This window comes from Lithobates pipiens, unplaced genomic scaffold (assembly GCF_037356315.1).
Source record: "Lithobates pipiens isolate NorthernLeopardFrog02 unplaced genomic scaffold, aLitPip1_a1.2 Scaffold_16, whole genome shotgun sequence".
NCBI classification, from domain to species: Eukaryota; Metazoa; Chordata; class Amphibia; order Anura; family Ranidae; genus Lithobates; species Lithobates pipiens.
Genome location: NW_027507748.1, coordinates 563,734,050 through 563,756,704, shown reverse-complemented (window position 1 = coordinate 563,756,704; position 22,655 = coordinate 563,734,050). Strand labels below are relative to the sequence as shown.

The 22,655-nt window shown below is 43.3% G+C and overlaps 1 protein-coding gene across 5 annotated transcripts in view; it reads left to right on the top strand.

Moving 5' to 3' along the window:
* The window catches only part of B4GALNT1 (beta-1,4-N-acetyl-galactosaminyltransferase 1), a 213,191-nt gene that overhangs the window by 87,879 nt on the left and 102,657 nt on the right, over positions 1-22,655 (top strand). For 2 of the 5 annotated variants that reach the window (XM_077483628.1, XM_077483629.1), the window contains one exon: positions 11,549-11,799. The exons of the other annotated variants lie outside the window; for them this stretch is intronic. In XM_077483628.1, the coding sequence (XP_077339754.1) occupies positions 11,756-11,799 (44 nt within the window). In that variant the 5' untranslated portion in view covers positions 11,549-11,755. The remainder of the gene's footprint in view (positions 1-11,548; positions 11,800-22,655) is intronic. 5 annotated transcript variants of the gene reach the window in all.

The following is a 22,655-nucleotide window of genomic DNA, read 5'->3' as shown; positions in this document are numbered from 1 at the left end:
ATTGGTGCTAATGCATGTTTAGCCACGCTAGCTTTTAGCAGCGTTTCTCTGTCTCTATTCAAAATCAGTGGTTCCCTATGAGATCCCAGTGATTTGAAGTCGCACCACACGTCAGATCATGATGATCCGACTTGGAGTGCAACTTGTCCGCTGAGGATCTTGAAGAGGAACCCCACACCAAAAATAAATAAATAAAAAACGGCGTGGCGCCCCCCCCAGGATCCATACCAGACTATTTGGCCTGGTATGGATTTTAAGGGGAACCCCCCACGCCCAAAAAACAGCATGGGGGTTCCCCCAAAATCCATATCAGAACCTTATCCGAGCAAGCAGCTGAGCAGGTCAGGAAAGGGGGGGGGGGGGGGGGCGAGCTGGGCCATACCAGGCCACATGCCCTCAACAAGTGGCCCTTGTCCCCATGTTGGTGGGGACAAGGCCACTTCCTGACAGCCCTGGCCTTTGGTTGTTGGGGTCTGCGGGCGTGGGGCTTATCATAATCTGGAAGCCCCCTTTAATAAGGGTCCCCCAGGTACCCCCACCCTATGTGAATCAGTATGGGGTACATCGTACCCCTACCCATTCACCCAAAAAATAAGTGTCAAAAAATAAAAACAGCACACGGGTCTTTGGCAAAGTCATTTATTAAAGCAGCTCCGGCGTCTCTTCTCCTTCCGATTTCTTCTTCCTCTGGCTAGGTCTTTATCCTCCGGTTCTTCTTTTCTGTCCACTGATGTCTTCTTCCGCTGCCAGTTCTCTCATCTCCGTTGTCTTTTCCCTCTGCCGGGGCTCCTCTCTCTGCTGTCATCTCGGTCTGTTCTTCCTCCGATGTTCTCTCGATGCTCTCCCCTGTCATGTGCAAATACTTATATAGCCAGGGGGCACCCGGCGACATCATCCGAAGGCTCTGCCCCTTGTAACTTCACCCCCTGAGGCATGATGGGGCAGTGACGAGGGCACGTGGCCTGGTATGGTCCAGTGGGGGGGGATGCTCACTTGTCTCCTCCCATCTTTCCTGACCTGCTGGGCTGCATGCTCAGATAAGGGTCTGGTATGGATTTTGGGGGGGGCCCCACATCGTTTTTCTGACGTGGGGGTTTCCCTTAATATCCATACTAGGCTGAAGGGTCTGGTATGGATCTTGGGGGGCCCCACGCTGTTTTTTTCTTTCATTTTGGCGCGAGGTTCCTCTTTAAGATCCTCAGCACACAAGTTGCACCGCAAGTTGGATCATCATAATCGTACTTGTGGTGCGACTTCTATTCAAATCAATGGGTTCTCATGGGGAACCATTGCTTTTGACATGTAAAAAAAAAACAGAAAAAATGCCTTAGCAGCGTCAGACGTTTTTACAGATCAACAGCCTCTTCTTACCAACCTAATAGATGTTCTAATTCATATCCACTCTATCCAAAACTAAAAAAAATTCATTTGATCTTTTTTTAAAGGAGTTGTAAAAGCAGAAGGTTTTCACTCTATGCATTAAGATTAACCACTTACTGACCAGCTGCCGCAGTTATACTGCAGCAGGTTGGCTCGGCTGCGCGAATCGCCGTCATTGTACGTCGGGCGGCACGCATTCCCATTCAATAGCAGAAGAGCCAATCAGGGGGTCCCGCGGACTCGATGATGCTGGCCACCCGCAGTCGGTCCACAGAGAGGCAGAACGGGGATCTGCCAGTGTAAACAAAGCAGGTCCCTGTTCTCTCAGGGGAGTAGAGTGAAATTGTCTGTTCCTAGTGATTATGAACACCGATCTCTCTCTACTCCCAGTCAGTCCACTCCCCCCACAGTTAGAAAACACCTCATTAGGGAACATTTAACCCTTTTATCACCCCTGGTTTTAACTCCTTCCCTGCCAGTGTCATTTATACAGTAATCAGTGCATTTTTATAGCACAGATCGCTGTATAAATATCACTGGTCCCAAAAAATTCAGATCTGTCCGCCGCAATGTCACAGTTCTGCTAAAAATCACAGATCACCGCCATTACTACAAATAATAATAATAATAAAAATGCCATAAATCTATCCCCCATTTTGTAGACGCAATAACCAATCAATATATGCTAATTGGGATTTTTTTTTACCAAAAATATGTAGAAGATTACATATTGGCCTAAAGTGAGGAAGAAATTAGTTTCTTGAAATTATTATTTTTTTTGGATATTTATTATAGCAAAAAGTTAAAAATATATATTTTTTTCCAAAATCGTTGCTTTTTTTTGCTTATAGGGCAAAAAATAAAAACCGCAGAGGTGATCAAATACCACCAAAAGAAAGCTCTATTTGTGGGTAAAAAAAGAAAGACATCAATTACATTTGGGTATAACGTTGCACGACCACGCAATTGTCCGTTAAAGCGACGCAGTGGCGTATGGAAAAAAATCGCCTGGTCAGGAAGTGGGTAAATCCTTCCGGAGCTTCTGTGTGTAGCAGCCTCCCCAGCACCCTCTAATTACTTACCTGAGCCCCATCTCTCCAGCGATGTCCACGAGTGCCTTAGCCGCCCGGGACTCTCCTCCGGATTGGCTGAGACACAGCAGCGGCGCCATTGGCTCCCACGGCTGCCAATCAAAGTCAGTTAGTCAATCAGGGGACTGAATGGACACATGGAGCTGTGACTCAGCTTGGGTGCCCCCATAGCATGCTGCTTGCTGTGGGGGTACTCGACAGGAGGGAGGGGCCAGGAGCACAGAATAGTTTTTTTTTTTTTAAACAAGACTTTACAATCACTTTAACTCCACTTGAACAAATAAAATTACAGAGCTTATTAAAAATATTACAAAAGTCCTGAAGGATGGCTCATTTGTGGAGGTATCATTTATTTAAAAAAAATAAAATAAAATGGTAGTTTACATGATGCAGATATTTTACATACTGACAGAAGTGTATAGCTTGCCTTACTTATGTCCAATATACACTTCCTGAGGCGTAGAAGAATAGAAACTGGTTATGGTTTTGAAATGGAAATGATGGTCGTCTGCATGAAATCAACACAGCTTGGCTTTCCTGTGAGAAATAAAGAAAATTAGAAATGTAGGCTCTCTCTTCTTGCTATGAGCTGGCAGAAAAATCTATCGGAAAGAAATCCTTGTATGTATGCGCATTCATGTATATAAGGCATATTTGTGTACTTTCATTCAGTTGGCTAGGACTTTTTTGTTTTAGCGACTAGGCTAAAATTACACACGCACGCATATACGTAAATGATGCCAGTCGCTTTTCTCAGAACGCAGGTTGGGGGCATTCTTTTTTATGCCCCTAAACTGTGCTCCAAAATACCAATATAAATGCCACAATGTGCATGGACACTTTGCAAAGTGCAGTTGCTCCAGATCTTAGTAAATGAGTAAAAACTCTGCAGACTTCCAGCATCCAATCACTTGCAAGCAAAAATGCAGTTTTTTTCCTTGCACATGATTGGGTACTCTTTGCAAAGTGAAGCCTTACCTAATTTTCTAATCTCTGGAGCAACTGCACTTGCAGAGGGCAACTACGCTTTGCAAAGAACACAGTCTATTTGCCTGTAGTAAATCAACCCCAGTGGCTAATACTAAGCTGTGTTTAGATGCATAAAAAAGAAAAATGCTTCTTATGCCCCATACACACGGTTGGAAATTGCGACGGAAAAAGTCCGTTCTAAATTATGTTGTCGGAAAATCCGATCGTGTGTGGGCTCTATCCGACTTTTTCTGTTGGAATTTCTGACGGAAAAAGTTTGAGAGCTGGATGTAAAATTTTCCGACAACAAAATCCGATCTGACCTTTTCCGATCGTGTGTAGAGAATTCCGACGCACAAAGTGCCACGCATGCTCAGAAAAAATTTGGAGGCGAAAGCTATTGGCTCATGGCTTCTAAGTAGTCCCGTCATACTTGTTTTACGTCACCTCGTTCCGAACGATCAGATTTTCTGACAACTTTGTGCGACCGTGTGTATGCAAGACAAGTTTCGGCCAAAATCCATCGGAAAAAATGTGACGGATTTTGTGGTCGAAATGTAGTATGTAGTAGAAGTTCTTTACATCTGCCCAGTCACTTCTACGTGGTGAGAAATTCTGGACACACGCCAATCTCCTTATTTACCAATTTTCTTCAATTTTGACTGCAAGGTATTTTCATTTTGTACCTTAACCACTTAAGGACCAGGCTTTTATAGACTTGGTGTTTACATGTTTAAAACTATTTTTTTTGCTAGAAAATTACTTTTTACCCCCAAACATTATATATTGTTTTTTTTCTAACACCCTAGAGAATAAAATGGCGGTCATTGCAATACTTTTTTTCACACTGTATTTGCGCAGCGGTCTTACAAGCGCACTTTTTTTGGAAAAAAATAAGATAACAGTAAAATTTGTCAAATTTTTTTTATATTGTGAAAGATAATGTTACGCCGAGTAAATTGATGAAATGAACTAGTCATGCTTCAAAATTGCGCCTGCTCGTGGAATGGCGTTAAACATTTACCCTCAAAAATCTCCATAAGTGACATTTAAAAATTTCTACATGTTGCATGTTTTGTGTTACAGAGGAGGTCTATGGCTAGAATTATTGTTCTCATTCTACTGATCGCGGTGATACCTCACGTGTGGGGTTTGACTACCGTTTTCATATGCGGGCGCTATAATCACGTATGCTTTCGCTTCTGCACGTGAGCTCGCTGTGACGGGGTGTTTTCTAAAAAAAAAAATATTTATTTTACTTGATTTTATTTATTTTTACACTGTTTTAAAAAAAAAAGATCACTTTTATTCCTATTACAAGGAATGTAAACATCCCTTGTAATAGAAAAAAGCATGACAGGTCCTCTTAAATATGAGATCTGGGGTCAAAAAGTCCTCAGACCTCATATTTGGACTAAAATGCAATTTAAAAAAAAATTTCATTTGAAAAAATGACATTGAAAAAATGTTCCTTTAAGAGGTATGGGTGGAAGTGACATTCGTCATATGGTATAGAGATGAGTGGGGGCCATCTTAGCCTCACTCGTCTCCATACCCAGCACGGAAAAGGACCTGATCGCCTCCGCTGCTACTGACGGCTCCGATAACGGTGATCCCGTGTCTGGCTCGGGGTGGAGATTTTATACCAAAAGCGGTAATCCCCCGAGCCAGACTCGAGACCGCATCGCTGAATGCAGGGAGAGGTTTACTTACCTTGTCCCCTGGATCCAGCGATGTCACCCCGCTGTACGAGCGAGCCGTGCTCCGCTCATTCTATCACATCGCCGGGCTCCGTTCCCTGAGAGCGTTGCGACGCACGGGAACGGAGAACGGCGCCAAATTCAAAAAGTGAAACACACACATTACATACAGTATTACAGATTACATTGCTGTATGTAATTATTTTACATCCCCTTTGTCCCTAGTGTTCTGCCCAGTGCTCTGCGTGCAGTTTTATATTATAAGAACTGTTCTTTATGCCTGGAAACTGGAGATTGTCCATAGCAACCAAAACTATCCCTTTATATGAAAAATGATTTTAGACCAGCTAGAAAACAGCGATAATAAACTGGAATCACTCGCAGAATTGAGCGATAGCGATTTGTGGGGAGATCCGTCATCAAATATTGAAAAGTAATGACAGTGACAATTCTGCAACTGAGCAAATTTCAGTGTTTTTGATTTGATTACATTATTGAATATTTTTATTATTGTTATATTATTATTTGGTATAATTATTTATACTTATTTATTATATTATAATTTATGATTTTATTTTTCAAACTTTATCATACCTGGGATGTCTGCTAGACTCTGGTTTGGACATATTTAAGTGAGTTATTCCTAAGAATTACAGGACTACAATATAAAACGCCAAATTTCCATGCTAAATAATTGTACCGCTTTCAGCACCTAAAATCTGAAACAATCGTACCGCCAGGGAGGTTAAAGGAACCTATTTTGAAAATAAAAAATGAACCTTTACAGCCCCTTTAAGATCAGATCCCTGCTTCCAGGGGAGGGGGGCACTTGACCCTGCCAGCGGACGCCCATTCCCTGGCTCAATGGCCAACTTAGTAACAATGAAATAGCATAGTTATTCCCCAATTTTATATGTAGTAATTAATTGCAAGTTAACATCTATTAATAATTAATCCTTTAACACACAGTGCTGCAGTTGTTAGAAAATCCCTTATCACATACTTGTTATGAAATCAAAGTGCTCAGATAAAATCTGAATAAAAAACAACTGCTGTAGCAGTCACACCAGATAACCAGCAATAAACCAAATGTCCTACAACTCCTTCCAAACTGCTCAGGGCATAGCTGCACCAATACTGTGATAATAAAACCACATACATTTTCACTTGTGATAGACACTGGATATATATGATGTCATCAGTGCATATAGGATGTCATTTGTTTGCATAAATAGTGCATTGAGTCATTGCCAGCTTACTCAGTTACAGCAATGAGGTTTATCTCTTATTTTTTCAGTTACAACACATCCAGTTGCCACACCTATTGTAAAGGTGTGCTCACATTTATGGTATTTTGATTTCAATTGTGGGCATTTCAGTTGCAAAATTTACAGGGTTGACAACCTAAAGCAGAATAAATCTCTCTCAACCAACATTAGTATTTTAATCCTGATGCTGCTAGTATTAGTAAACAGAGAGCAAGGTATATTAGATTTTATTGTTTTAACCTTTTTATTTTATATTTCTTCAGTTGCTTGCTGGTTTCTGGCCTAGGCCAAAATTATGTTATATATCCCAGGAGTCTTCGGGAGGGGAGGAGGGGTTTTCTCAGCTAAGCACACCCTTCTGCTTCAATGCATGAGCTAAGGGCAGATGGATTCCTGGAAGTAAATGCTACATAAATAATCTGCCGGTAGTCTCCCTGGTGGAATGATTATTTCAGATTTTGGAATCTCAAAGCGGTACATTGTTTTTCGCATGGGAATTTAGCATTTTGTGTAATGCCCTGTACACACGGTCGGAATTTCCGACGGAAAATGTGCAATCGGATCGTGTTGTCGGAAAATCCGATCGTATGTGGGCTCCATCAGACTTTTTCCGTCAGAATTTCCGACACACAAAGTTTGAGAGCAGGAACTAAAATTTTCCGACAACAAAATCCGATCGTTTAAATTCCGATCGTGTGTAAGCAATTCTGACAGAAAAAGTGCCACGCATGCTCAGAATAAATTAAGAGACCACAGCTATTGGCTACTGGCCCGTTTATAGTCCCGACGTACGTGTTGTACGTCACCGATTGGATTTTCCCACAACTTTGAGCGACCGTGTGTATGCAAGACAAGTTTGGCACAATATCCGTCTGAAAAAATCCGATGGATTTTGTTGCCGGAATGTCCGACCGTGTGTACAAGGCATAATTCTTAGGAACAACACACTTAAATCTGTCCGAACAAGTCTAGTAGACATCTCGGGTATGATAAAGTTTGAAATATGAAATCATAAATTATAATATAATAAATAACTATAAATAATTATAAAAAAAAATAATAAAATAAATTTCCCCACGATTCACTATTGCTCAATTGTCTAGTGATTCTAATTTATTATCGCTGTTTTCTAGCTGGTCTAAAACCACTTTTGACGTAAACGGACACTTTTAAGTTGCTATGGACAAACTCAAGTTTCCAGGCAGAAAGAACAATGTATATAATATAAAACTGCATGCAGGGTACTCTACAAAGCATTAGGGACAAAAGGGAGTTGAAATGATTTGATACATTAATGTAATCTGCAAGATTACAGTGTACTGTGTGTGTTATTTTTTTTGTACTTTTTAAATTTGCCGCCGGGCTCCGCCCCCATGCGTTGCGTCGCTCGCAGAGAACATAGCCTGGAACACAGGACATCGAACAGATGATCTGACAGAGGACACAGAAGGGGGGGCATCGCAGGATCCTGGTGGCAAAGTAAGTATGTTGTAGCAGGATTCTGCGAAGCAATCCCGAGTCTGGCTTGGAGTTACCACTATTGGTACTGAAATTTAACCCAGTACCAGTTGATGGATTTTACTAAGGGATTCCAACGGATCCTAACTGTAATTTGTAGTTAGTTCTTTAAATCCTGCATATAATATGTCGCTTCATCAGTTCTATTGTGCCCCAGAAGCTCAGTTATTGGAAATGGGTGGGACAAAAAAGTTACAGTCTATTGGACCTAGCAACCAATAGAATTCTTTAGAAAAGGTGTGTTGTTTTAAATTTTCAATTACATAGTAATTATAATCATTATAAGCTATCGGATCCTCCTGTGCCAGAAAACACGGTAATTGTTTCATATGGTAAAACCAGAATAAGGGCATGTCTTTGCATGATGTGTTATCTAATACCAAGTGTTATGATATCCACAGCTTGTAAACTTATTTTGTGTTTCCATAGACTTCTTTGCCAGCGCTATTCATAAATGCAAAGTATTGTCCTTCATCTGTACTGTGGACAAACGGGACCTGGCATTTCACTCTATCAGGGAGTTAAGGGGCACCTTATGCCGCATACACACGATCAAACAATCCGGTGGAAAAGTCCGGCAAACTCAAGTCCGCCAAACAATCCCCCCGTGTGTAGCCTCCGGCATACTTTTTTGACCCGAAAGTACGGTGGACTTAGAATGCCGTGTTGCACTCCAATCTTCCCGCCGGACTCGCATTTCGGCGGACAATCCGGCCGTGTGTATGCCAGTCCGCCGTACTTTTGAAATGAGCGGACTTTTCCCGCCCCCCCTCAGCCGTACCAGGCCGTGTGCCCTCAATATGGGGGGTGCCTTGGGGAAGGGGGGGCCGCGCGGCCCCCCCCACCCCAAAGCACCTTGTCCCCATGTTGATGAGGACAAGGGCCTCTTCCCGACAACCCTGGCCGTTGGTTGTCGGGGTCTGCGGGCGGGGGGCTTATCGGAATCCGGGAGCCCCCTTTAATAAGGGGGCCCCCGGATACCGGCCCCCCACCCTATGTGAATGAGTATGGGGTACAATGTACCCCTACCCATTCACCTGTAAAATAAAAGTACAAAAAAAACACAACACACGAGATAAAATACTTTATTGCACAGCTCCGGGGGTCTTCCGTCTTCGAGGGTCTTCTCGCCAGACTCCTCTGCTATCTTCTTGTAGCTCTGTTAAATACTTTATTGCACAGCTCCGGGGGTCTTCCGTCTTCGAGGGTCTTCTCGCCAGACTCCTCTGCTATCCTCTTGTAGCTCTGTTGCTAGCGGAGGAGTCTGGCTTTCTTCCTCGCCGCCGGCCTCTTCTTCCGACTTCGGGGGTCTTGTCCCCCTCTTCGGTTCTTCTGCCGGGCCACCGCGCCTTCTTATAGCTCTTTTACAGGCGGTGGCCCGGTCTTCTGTCGCCGCCGCCTTCCGTTCACCTTCTTCTTCTCCTGGAGATGTTGACTCGACGATTTCTCCGGCCGCAATGCCAGGGACGCGCTGCGCTGCCACTTATATAGGGACAAGGGACGGTGTCACATGGGTTGGTGTCACATGGTGACCCCGCCCCCTTACGATGTCACAGTCCCGGAGGATGCTGGGACTGTCGCCATGTGACATCAACCCATGTGACCAACCCATGTGACATAAACCCATGTGGCACCGCCCCTTGTCCCTATATAAGTGGCAGCGCGTCCCTGGCATTGCGGCCGGAGAGATCGTCGAGTCAATATCTCCTGGAGAAGAAGAAGAACGGAAGGCGGCGGCGGCGACAGAAGACCGGGCCACCGCCTGTAAAAGAGCTATAAGAAGGCGCGGTGGCCCGGCAGAAGAACCGAAGAGGGGGACAAGACCCCCGAAGTCGGAAGAAGAGGCCGCGGTGACGAAGAAGAATGCCGGGGCTCCTCCGCTAGTAAAAGAGCTACAAGAAGATAGCGGAGGAGTCCGGCGAGAAGACCCCCGGAGCTGTGCAATAAATTTTATCTTGTGTGTTGTGTTTTTTTTTGTACTTTATTTTACAGGTGAATGGGTAGGGGTACATTGTACCCCATACTCATTCACATAGGGTGGGGGGCCGGGAGCCCCCTTATTAAAGGGGGCTCCCGGATTCCGATAAGCCCCCCGCCCGCAGACCCCGACAACCAACGGGCAGGGTTGTCGGGAAGAGGCCCTTGTCCTCATCAACATGGGGACAAGGTGCTTTGGGGTGGGGGAGGCCGCGCGGCCCCCCCTTCCCCAAGGCACCCCCATGTTGAGGGCACGCGGCCTGGTACGGCTCAGGAGGGGGGGGCGCTTGCTCGCCCCCCCTTTCCTGGCCGGCCGGGTAGCGTGCTCAGACAAGGGTCTGTTGTGGACTTGGGGGGGACCCCCACGCCGATTTTTTTGTGCAAAAAAAAAAAATGTTTAATATTCCTGCAACTTGTGGCAAAATATAAAATATTTCATGGACTCAACATGCCTCTCAGTAAATAGCTTGGGGTGTCTACTTTCCAAAATGGGGTCATTTGGGGGGGTTTTGTGTTATTTTGGCATTTTATGGCCTTCGAAACTGTGATAGGTAGTGAGGAGTGAAATCAAAAATTTGCACCCTTAGAAATCCTGAAGGCAGTGATTGGTTTTCGGGGTGTCGTATGCGGCTATACTCCCAAAAAGTCCCACATATGTGGTATCCCCGTACTCAGGAGAAGCAGCAGAATATATTTTGGGGTGCAATTCCACATATAACTATGGCATGTGTGAGCAATATATCATTTAGTGACAACTTTTTGTAAACTTTTTTTTTTTTTTGTCATTATTCAATCACTTGGGACAAACATGCCTCTCAGAAATTTCCTTGGGGTGTCTACTTTCCAAAATGGGGTCATTTGGGGGGGGGGTTTATACTGCCCTGCCATTTTAGCACCTCAAGAAATGAGATAGACAGTCATAAATTAAAAGCTGTGTAAATTCCAGAAAATTTACTCGTTTGTAGACGCTATAACTTTTGCGCAAACCAAAAAATTTACGCTTATTGACATTTTTTTTACTAAAGACATGTGGCTGAATACATTTTGCCCTAAATGTATGACTAAAATTTAGTTTATTCGATTTTTCTTATAACAAAAGTAGAAAATATCTTTTTTTCTCAAAATTTTCAGTCTTTTTCCATTTATATCGCAAAAAATAAAAATCGCAGAGGCAATCAAATACCACCAAAAGAAAGCTCTATTTGTGGGAAGAAAAGGACGCAAATTTCGTTTGGGTACAACATTGCATGACCGCACAATTACCAGTTAAAGCAGTGCAGTGCGAAATTGTAAAAAGACCTCTGGTCCTTAGGCTGTTAATTGGTCCGGGGCTGAAGTGGTTAAAAAAAAAAATTCTGTGCGCTGCTAAAGTGTTTGGGTTTGACTTAAAAGGTGGCAACCCTACTTGTCGGACCTAAATCTTGAGAAAAGGCACATAGATAAAATGGAATAAACACTGGTCCCTTGGTATATCCAATGAATGGGTAAAGTGGCAGCCAGAATAGTACTCAACAGTCAACAGTACTCCAGAGGAGGTATACTAGGCAGGAAATCATTAATGGTCTGTATATCATATATCACCATGCAATTGATAAAGGCTGTTATGAAACCATGTCTTGATGTGACCTCCATATCACTGTTATAGGGCTCAAATTGATGCAACAAACTTGTGTGCAGGCTACCAATTCCAGTCCTTGACGCACCCCATGCAATCCAAAAGGGAAAAGTTACAAAAAAAAGTGCAGTTCCAAGATTGTATGTAGTAAATGGTACTTATCGTTTCATAAGAGATGATGATGTCATCAGCACACGTTGGATGCCACTTCTCAGCACGGTCTGACAAGCATGAACGATGAAAGTCAAACAGTATATGTTTTCCAGAAGAACCTATAGAAGGTATTTCATTTTCTGTAGAACAATCAGTTGCATGATATCATATATGGCCCTCTTTTTCAATTGTCAGAATCACCCTGCAAGAACCTTCCACCTTGTGGTGTATTTATAAAAAACACATAAAGAGCTATTCATTCTTTATAACCAATATAAAATGATTATGTAAAATAATTTATATATTTATAGATAATACAATTCAAACTTTTTCTTTCTTGCATAGAATAAACTCCCCTGAAGAAGACTGTTACATATATAGTTTGAAACGCGTAGTGATATCATGTGAAACGCTTAAGTTGTTTGTTACTATACATAGAATGAGTTCATATGTGTGTGTTTTTTTTTTTCAATATTGACGAGATATGTGTTTTTTTATGTCAAGACCAGAATTGCCTTTTATGACTCCTGTGCACCAATGCATTATATCTCCTTTTTGATACTACAGCCATAATAAAGAAATACTACTTTTTAAAAAATCATTGTTGCTTGCCTTAATACCTCCTTGCTGCTAAAAAAAAAACCCTGAGGGAATTTCTATTCAATTGAATGAATTGGGGTGCACAGCTTCAACAACTCACATCTATGTGTTACCTATTCTATAGACCTCAAGTTTACACAGGCTTTCCCTGAAATCGCGGCTGCAAAATTGCTGTAAATCGCACGACTTTGAAGTCACGGTAGTGTGAAAGGGGCCGTAGACATTGCTCTTGTCGTATAGAAGCTTCCTAGTATGTATCTGATGACCTTTCACTGAATGTTAGTCTCTTGTTTAAACTGGTGTCACCTTATCAAGAGCGATCTGCGGTGAATTGCTTTTCTGAATGTATATGACAGGTGGCGAGGAGGCATTCACCTTCTCACTGCCTGGTTTAACCCCCTAAAAATCTGCATCACTGTGCTGCAACCGTTGTTCCATAGCTAGTAAGGTTGAATAAAGACACCAGTTCATCCTGAGTGAGTGTCTACAATTGTCCCTATCCCTGTACATTGCACACTCACATTGGTCCCTACCCTCAAGGAGCCCACAATCCAATCATATACTAGGGCCAATTTTGGACAGAAGCCAATTAACCTACCTGCATGTCTTTGGAGTGTGGGAGGAAAGTGGAGTACCAAGTGGAAACCCACGCAGGCACAGGGAGAACATGCAAACTCCAGGCAGGTAGTGTCATGGTTGGGATTTGAACCAGCAACCCTTCTTACTGCTAGGCGAGAGTGCTAACCACTACACCACTATGCTGCCCTGTTGTTGTTGCTGGGGCCCATTCAATTTCAGTACCAAACGTTGAACGCAACAGGATAATTCTCTGCTGCCTTTGCAATTTAGGAGGAGGGTTTTTGGGGTGGGGCAGCAATAAAACAAGTGTTTTTACTGCCCCCCAACCGCAAGCATAAACAAGGCCTAAGTTATTCACTGCAATATACAAACTTTATCACTACCACATCACAGTTCTTTTGGACTTTCCTTCATGACTCCTCTGTTTGTAGCCACCTTAGTTATCATTTACATTTGTAGATGGGAACAGTGAAAAAAGGCAGCCGGATAGAGACTTATACCGTACCGGAAAGTATTCACAGCTCTTCACTTTTTCCACATTTTGTTATGTTACAGCCTTATTCCAAAATGGATTAAATTCATTATTTTCCTCAAAATTCTACAAACAGTACCCCATAAAGACAATGTGAAAGAAGTTTGTTTGAACCCTTTGCAAATTTATTTAAAATAAAAAAAAAGGAAAAAAAATTCCACGCGCAGAAGTATTCACAACATTTGCGCAATACTTTGTTTTGGCACCAATTACAGCCTCAAGTCTTTTTGAGTGTGATGCTACCAGCGTGGCACACCTATCATTGGCAGTTTCTCCCTTTCCACTTTGCAAGATCTCTCAAATTCCACCAGGTTGGATGTGGTATGTTGGTGCATAGCCATTTTCCGCCCTCTCCAGAAATGTTCAAACAGGTTCTAGGCTGGGCTGTGGCTGTGACTCAAGGACATTCACAGAATTATCCTGTAGCCACTCCTTTGTTATCTTGACTGTGTGCTTAGGGTATTTTTTATCAAAGTGTAGACTTCTGGGAAAATTAGTAAGCCAATCACACAAGCAGGAAATTACATTTCTGGTGGGCGTTCTGTATGCCATCTGTGTATAGAATGCCTCCCGGTAGCTATATTGCATTGCATTTTACAGAAAATTACAGATTGAAAAAAAATAAATAATAATTTTAATGAAATTCCATGAAATCATAACTTGTGTCGCAATTGTATACGCTATATTATTTTTTTCCACAAAAGTGGACTTACACTTTAACCACTTAAGGATCGCCGACCGCATATATACTGCGGCAGGGCGGCCCTATTGTATGAAAGGACGTACCTGTATATCGTTTTGTGCATGAGACACTGTGGGCGTGTGCGTGCGCCTTCTGCACTGTGGGGGAGCCAATGCGTGGGTCCTGCGCCCACAGTGTCTGCCGTCCACTTGCGATTGCTACTCAGAGAGGCAGAACAAGGATCTTCCTATGTAAACAAAGCAGATCCCCGTTCTAAGAGGGGATCAAGAACAGCAATCTCTCTCTTCCTCCAGTCAGTACACTCCCCCCCACAGTTAGAAACACCTCCCTATGACACACTTAACGCCTTGATCCCCTCTTAGTGTTAACCCCTGCCAGCGTTATTTATACAGTGATCAATGTCTATTTTTCGCTCTGATTACTGTAATAATGTCACTGGTCACAAAAGTGTCTGCTCTGTCTGCGGCAATGTTGCAGTCCGGCCAAAAGACGCTGATCAACGCCATTACTAGTAAAAGAAAATAATAAAAATGCCATAAATCTATCCCCTATTTTGTAGATGCTATAAATTTTGCGCAAACCAATCAATACAGGCTTATTGCGTTTTTTTTTTTTTTTGTTCTTTTTTACCAAAAATATGTAGAAAAATATATATCAGCCTAAACTGATGAATACATTTGTTTTTTTAAAGTGGTTTTATAGTCTTTCTTACAACTTTGACCTTCAGGTAAGCCTATAATAAGGCTTACCTGTAGGTAAAAAAAAATATCTCCTAAACCTGTACGGTTTAGGAGATATTCCCCTCGTAATGCGCCGCTGACTGCTGTGGCATATTCGCACAGGGTATTCTCGGCTGAAAGTCCGGCAGACGTCAGACCCTGCCAGAAAGAAGTCTCCCGCGCGCAAGTGACGAGTGTGAGTGGCCGGAGTCGCGATACCCGGAAGACACGCCGAGGGAGCTTACACGTTCCCTCGGCGTGTCTTCCGGGTATCGCGGCTTTGGCCACTCACACGTGTCATACTCAGTGCATACTAGCTCATTATGCCTTTTCCCTTGCAGGTCAGAAAAAAAAAAAAACCTCAGCAGGTTTACTCCAGCTTAAAAATTCTTATTGGATATGTATTATAGGAGAAAGTAAAAAGTATTTTTTTTTATTCAAAATTGTCGGTCTTTTTTGTTTACAGCGCACAAAATAAAAACCACAGAGGTGATCAAATACCACCAAAAGAGAGCGCTATTTGTGGGGGGGAAAAAGGACGTAAATTTTGTTTGGGTGCAGTGTTGCACAAACGCGCAACTGTCAGTTAAAGCAACACAGTGCCGTATCGCAAAAAATTGGCCTGGTCCATAAATCCTTCCAGTCCTTAAGTGGTTAAAGATGTGTTACAGGGCTGGATTTATTTGTCCTTCATATCTTGCTAGAGTTCAGCTTCATATCACCTGTCAGATATTACAATTATTTCTGCTCTCAGTCTCTTGCACAGAGGCACCCTATTATCTAAAGTGATACGCCTCTGTGTAGTAACTGCTGCTTTTCCTTTCATAGCCTCACCTGTCTACAAACCTTTTGTTCTTTTTTTTATAAATTCCCTGAAGTGATCTGTAAAAGGGGAACCTGCTCAAAGCGTACACACATCTGCACTTCCATCTTAAGCCCCTTTCACACGCTGCAGTCCAAAGTCGCAGGACAAGTCGTTCCCCATGATTCCCAACGAGTACCATTCATATCGGTGCGAATTCAAGTCGCACCGACTTCAAAGTAGTCCCTGTACTACTTTGGTCCGACATTGATGCGAGTTCAGGTCCATAGACCTCAAGTTGAATTGAATAGAAATTCCCTCAGGGTTTTTTTTTTTTTTTTTTAGCAGCAAGGAGGTATTAAGGCAAGTAACAAGATAGATGTGAGTTTTTGAAGCTGTGCACCCAAATTCATTCAATTGAATAGAAATTCCCTCAGGGTTTTTTTTTTAGCAGCAAGGAGGTATTAAGGCAAGCAACAATGATTTTTTAAAGTAGTATTTCTTTATTATGGCTGTAGTATCAAAAAGGAGATATATTGCATTGATGCACAGGATTCATAAAAGGCAATTCTGGTCTTGACATAAAAAACACATATCTCATCAATATTGAAAAAAAAAAAAACACATATGAACTCATTCTATGTATAGTAACAAACAACTTAACAAGCGTTTCACATGATATCCCTAAGCGTGTCGACCTATATATGTAACGGTCTTCTTCAGGGGGAGTTTATTCTATGCGAGAAAGAAAAAGTTTCAATTGTATTATCTATAAATATATAATTTATTTTACATAATCATTTTATATTGGTTATAGCAGAGTTAAGTGTGTATATTTACCACTTCTTGACGAGAAAGCTACATTTCATAGTCAGATAAAGTGCTGATAATTACCAGGCCAGAGATCTGTCTGTGACATACCTTGATTATACTGCAATTAAAACAAAATCTTTTTGATTTTTGTTCTATAGATAACTGAGGGTGCTCTCCCCCCCCCCCTCTCAAAAGCCCCACATTCCCCTATGACCAATAAGAGGTGACTCCTTGCAAGTTGTGTGGAGGTGGGGGGTCTCTGCCCCTGTCGAGAGCGAGGGAATGTTTTTGGGAACACACTGGGATCCCCTGGGCTGGAGATGCTTTTAGAAGAACAGCACTTTATCTGACTATGAAATGTAGCTTTCTCGTCAAGAAGTGGTAAATATACACACTTAACTCTGCTATAACCAATATAAAATTATTATGTAAAATATTTTATATATTTATAGATAATACAATTCAAACTTTTTCTTTCTCGCATAGTATAAACTCCCCTGAAGAAGACCGTTACATATATAGTTCGAAACGCGTAGTGATATCATGTGAAACGCTTAAGTTGTTTGTTACTATACATACAATGAGTTCATATGTGTGTGTGTTTTTTTTTCAATATTGACGAGATTTGTGTTTTTTTATCTCAAGACCAGAATTGCCTTTTATGACTCCTGTGCACCAATGCATTATATCTCCTTTTTGATACTACAGCCATAATAAAGAAATACTACTTTTAAAAAATCATTGTTGCTTGCCTTAATACCTCCTTGCTGCTAAAAAAAACCCTGAGGGAATTTCTATTCAATTGAATGAATTGGGGTGCACAGCTTCAACAACTCACATCTATGTGTTACCTATTCTATAGACCTCAAGTTTACACAGGCTTTCCCTGAAATCGCGGCCGCAAAATTGCGGTAAAATCGCACGACTTTGAAGTCACGGTAGTGTGAAAGGGACCGTAGACATTGCTCTTGTCATATAGAAGCTTCCTAGTATGTATCTGATGACCTTTCACTGAATGTTAGTCTCTTGTTTAAACTGGTGTCACCTTATCAAGAGCGATCTGCGGTGAATTGCTTTCTGAATGTATATGACAGGTGGCGAGGAGGCATTCACCTTCTCACTGCCTGGTTTAACCCCCTAAAAATCTGCATCACTGTGCTGCAACCGTTGTTCCATAGCTAGTAAGGTTGAATAAAGACACCAGTCCAACTTGAGTGAGTGTCTACAGTACTGTATACTAGGGCCAATTTTGGACAGAAGCCAATTAACCTACCTGCATGTCTTTGGAGTGTGGGAGGAAACTGGAGTACCAAGTGGAAACCCACGCAGGCACAGGGAGAACATGCAAACTCCAGGCAGGTAGTGTCATGGTTAGGATTTGAACCAGCAACCCTACTTACTGCTAGGCGAGAGTGCTAACCACTACACCACTGTGCTGCCCTGTTGTTGTTGCTGGGGCCCATTCAATTTCAGTACCAAACGTTGAACGCAACAGGATAATTCTCTGCTGCCTTTGCAATTTAGGAGGAGGGTTTTTGGGGTGGTGCAGCAATAAAACAAGTGTTTTTACTGCCCCCCAACCGCAAGCATAAACAAGGCCTAAGTTATTCACTGCAATATACAAAGTTTATCACTACCACATCACAGTTCTTTTGGACTTTCCTTCATGACTCCTCTGTTTGTAGCCACCTTAGTTATCATTTACATTTGTAGATGGGAACAGTGAAAAAAGGCAGGGATGTATACCATACCGGAAAGTATTCACAGCTCTTCACTTTTTCCACATTTTGTTATGTTACAGCCTTATTCCAAAATGGAATGAATTCATTATTTTCCTCAAAATTCTACAAACAATACCCCATAATGACAATGTGTAAGAAGTTTGTTTGAAATCTTTTCAAATTTATTTAAAATAAATAAAGGAAAAAAAAATTCCACGTACAGAAGTATTCACAACCTTTGCGCAAATCTTTGTTTTGGCACCAATTACAGCCTCAAGTCTTTTTGAGTGTGATGCCACCAGCTTGACACACCTATTTTTGTCAGTTTCTCCCTTTCTACTTTGCAAGATCTCTCAAATTCCACCAGGTTGGATGTGGTATGTTGGTGCATAGCCATTTTCCGACCTCTCCAGAAATGTTCAAACAGGTTCTAGGCTGGGCTGTGGCTGTGGCTGTGACTCAAGGACATTCACAGAGTTGTCCTGTAGCCACTCCTTTGTTATCTTGGCTGTGTGCTAAGGGTCGCTGTCCTGTTGGAAGATGAACCTTCGCCCCATCTGAGATCCAGAGCACTCTGAAGCAGGTTTTCATCAGGAATGTTGCTGTGCATTCATCTTCTCTTGATCTTGACTAGCCTCCCAGTTCCTGCTGCTGAAAAACATCCCCCCAGCATGATGCTGCCACCACTGTGCTTCATTGTAGGTATGGTATTGGCCAGGTGATGAGCTGTGCCTGGTTTCCTCCATACATGACACTTGTTTTCAGGCCAAAGAGTTCAATCTTTGTTTCATCAGACCAGAGAATTTTGTTTCTCATGGTCTGGGAGTCCTTCAGGTGCCTTTTGGCAAACACTAGGTGGGCTGCCATGGGCCTTTTCCTGAGGAGCCACTCTACCATACAGGCCTGATTGATGGAGTGCTGCTGTGATGGTTGTTCTTCTGGAAGGTTCTCCTTTCCCCACAAAGAAACGCTGGAGCTCTGTCAGACTGACCATCGGGTTCTTGGTCACCTCCCTGACTAAGGCCCTTCTCCCCCGATCGCTCAGTTTGGATGGGCAGCCTCCTGCTCTAGGAAGAGTCGTGGTGGTTCCAAACTTCTTCCATTTATGGATGATGGAGGCCACTGTGCTCATTGGGCCCTTCAATGCTGCAAAAATTTCTCTGTACCTTTCCCCAGATCTGTGCCTCGATACAATCCTGCCTACAGACAATTCTTGGACTTCATGGCTTGGTTTGTGCTCTGACATGCACTGTTAACTGTGGGACCTTATATAGACAGGTGTGTACCTTTCAAAATCATGTCCAAACAACTAAATTTATCACAGGTGGACTCCAATCAAGTTGTAGAAACATCCCAAGGGTGATCAGTGGAAACAGGATGCATCTGAGCTCAATTTTGAGTGTCATGGCAAAGGCTGTGAATACTTGGGTACATGTAATTTTTTGGTATTTTTAATAAATTTGCAAAGATTTCAAACAAACTTCTTTCACATTATAGGGTATTGTTTGTACAATTTTGAGGAAAATAATGAATTTAGTCAATTTTGGAATAAGACTGTAACATAACAAAATGTGGAAAAATTGAAGCACTGTGAATACTTTCCGGATGCACTATACGTGTCACAGTGCAGCAAAAATAACCCCCCATGGTCTCAGTAGGCAGTATTGCTGCCAAACGCCATATTCAAGTGGAACCGTGAGAAAGCTAAGCCTGCAGTTGCGGTGGAGTACTTCCATTGAAAAAAGCCATGTGTACACAAGACAGCTTGAGCGGCATCCGGTCGGAATTCTGTCGAGAAAAGCATCAGAACTTTTTCCGACCAAAATTTTGATCGTGTGTACGCTGCATTAGGGTTCTGAAAGCCGGCAGCGAGGCATTTGAGTCATGTGACCGCTGTGATTGGCTTCCACAATGGTCATAGTATCGGAAAGCTCCAGATCGCAAGTATGCATTGGGAGCTTACCGTAGCCTGCCGACTACTGTGTTGGACGCATGCAGGGGGTGTGCTCTCAGCCTGGTAAGTTGTAATAACAGGGTCGCATATATGCGGCTGCTCGTTGTCAAGGCCCTCTCACCGATAGGCTGCAAATATGTGAACAGCTGGCGCCAAGGGGTTAAATAAACTAAAACCTTCACTAATCACTACTAGATGTGGCTGCTGTATGTACTGTATAAACCAGGCATATGCAATTAGCGGACCTCCATCTGTTGCAGAACTACAACTCCCATGAGGCATAGCAAGACTCTGACAGTCACAAGCATGAGACCCAGTGGCAGAGGCATGATGGACCTTAGTAGTTTTGCAACAGCTGGAGGTCCACTAATTGCATGTTCCTGGTATAAACGCTATGTAGCCTCAGCTATATACAATGCATGGCACTGTGTTCTTACAGCTGTCCCACTCCCGGAACAAAATCTAATCACTGCCCAGCCATTCACTGGGAGATTTGTATTCTATGAACGAATACAAAGCTTCCTCTGCTTGGTTGAGGCATGGAAGTAGGCAGATGACTCTCAATCTTGGTGACGGTGGTTGCCTGGACAAATAACAAGGACAAATCTCCAGTGCAGGGACTCAGGCAGCAATAAAAACCTGGCAGAGATTCCCATGACTAAGCTCCGAGGGGCAGAACAAAACATTGGGGACGTGGCCTGAGGTTGCCACTTTTACACTGATTCTAGGGAGGGACTACATGGATGTGAAGCTACAGGGATCCTTTCCTTCTGTACAAGGCATAGCAGGAGCTGGCACAAGTGCCATCCCGCACCAGCACTCCCAGCGGTGGATACTCAAACATCTATTTACACACCCCGCTTCAATGGAGCCTGAGCGGCACACTAAGTTTGCATTGATTTGCAGGGATTCTAACCCTTCTGTCAAAAAAATAAACTCATTCACACAGATGTATGCTTATTTTCTGCATGGAACACAGGTACTTGCTGGTAGAGCTGGCAGAAGATCCTGTGTAAAATACATGCCTAAAGTACTCGCATGTAGACATATACACCGTTTAGATGTGTACAGTTTTTCTAATGACTTGACACACTTGCATGTGCTAACATGCATTTAAATGCATTTACACATCTACACAAGTAAAATCTTTAGATAGGTGCAGCCCTGGATGTGGCTTTGGCCTACTTTTTTGTATGCCACTAATAGCAGCTTACATTTGTAGACAAAGCTGTGTGTAATGCTCTGTTAATCCCTAGTGCTAGTTAGTTGCGTACAAAACTATACCCAGTATGCATTCAGCAGGGGATCCATGAGCAGATCCTCTGCTGAATCTGAGCTGGATGGGATGGATGTCAGTCTTTGACAACCGTGCCAATTTAGTTTGCGCTGCCCATAGCTCTATGGCAGTGGTTCTCAACTCCTGTCCTCAGGACCCACTAACAGGCCAGATTTTAAGTATTACCTGGGGGAGACGCAGACTACAATACTGCAATCACTGAGCAACAAATGATATCACCTGTGATGTATTTCAGTTATCTTTGAGAGGGCTTTCACAGTGCGCCGCCCATAGCATTGGCAGTAAAACGCCGCTATTTTTAGAAGAGTTTTACCGTCGGATTTGCGGCGCATTTCGGCCCCTAGCGGGGCGATTTAACCTCCACTAGCGACCAAGAAAGGGTTAAACCCGCCCGCAATACGCCACAATGGCGACGTTTTGCCGGCAGTATTGCAGCGCTGCCTCGTTGATTTCAATGGGAAACGGCACTGGAGGATCGGTAAACACACCGCTCCTTCACCGCTCCAAAAAAGCTGCTGGCAAGACTTTTCCTGATGTCCTGCCAGCGCACCGCTCCAGTGTGAAAGCCTTCGGGTGTGAAAGGGGTCTTAAACCTGGCCTGTTAGTGGGCCCTGAGGACAGGAGTTGAGAACCAATGCTCTATGGGCAGCTGAAAAAACAGACTTGTGTACGTTTACACTGGGCTACCTGTGATCCGTCACGTTTAGGTCTGGAAACACGAAAAGGGACTGGATGGACTCGTAGGTAGGCGGGTATAAACAGACACAAGTCCATTTACATCAGCCTGCCCCTGGAGCTGCATGGAGCTTCTGTCCGCCTCTGTTTTTCAGGAGGACCCGATCGCTGTGTGGAAGGGCCCTAATATCTACATGTCCTAGTGGGGTAGATTTACTAGAGCTGGTGCATTCAGAATCTGTAGCCAATCAGCTTCTAACCACAGCTTGTTTAAAGCGGAGGTCCACCCTAAAATGGACCTCCGCTCATCTGATCCCTCCCCCCCTCCGGCGCCACAATCAGCACCTTTCAGGGGGGAGGGGGGTGCAGTTACCTGGATAATCCAGGTAACTGCACCCACTTCCGGGCTAGCTGTCTGCGGAACGAGCGTAGGTTACGCCCCCGTTCCGCAATGCCCCGCCCCCTTCAGCAAGTGCCCCGCTGCCTGCTGGGAAACACACAGCTCCCAGAGGCAGCGGGGACCGTCCGGATTGCGCCGCGCGGCTCGCGCATGCGCAGTAGGGAACCGGGAAATGAAGCCGAAAGGCTC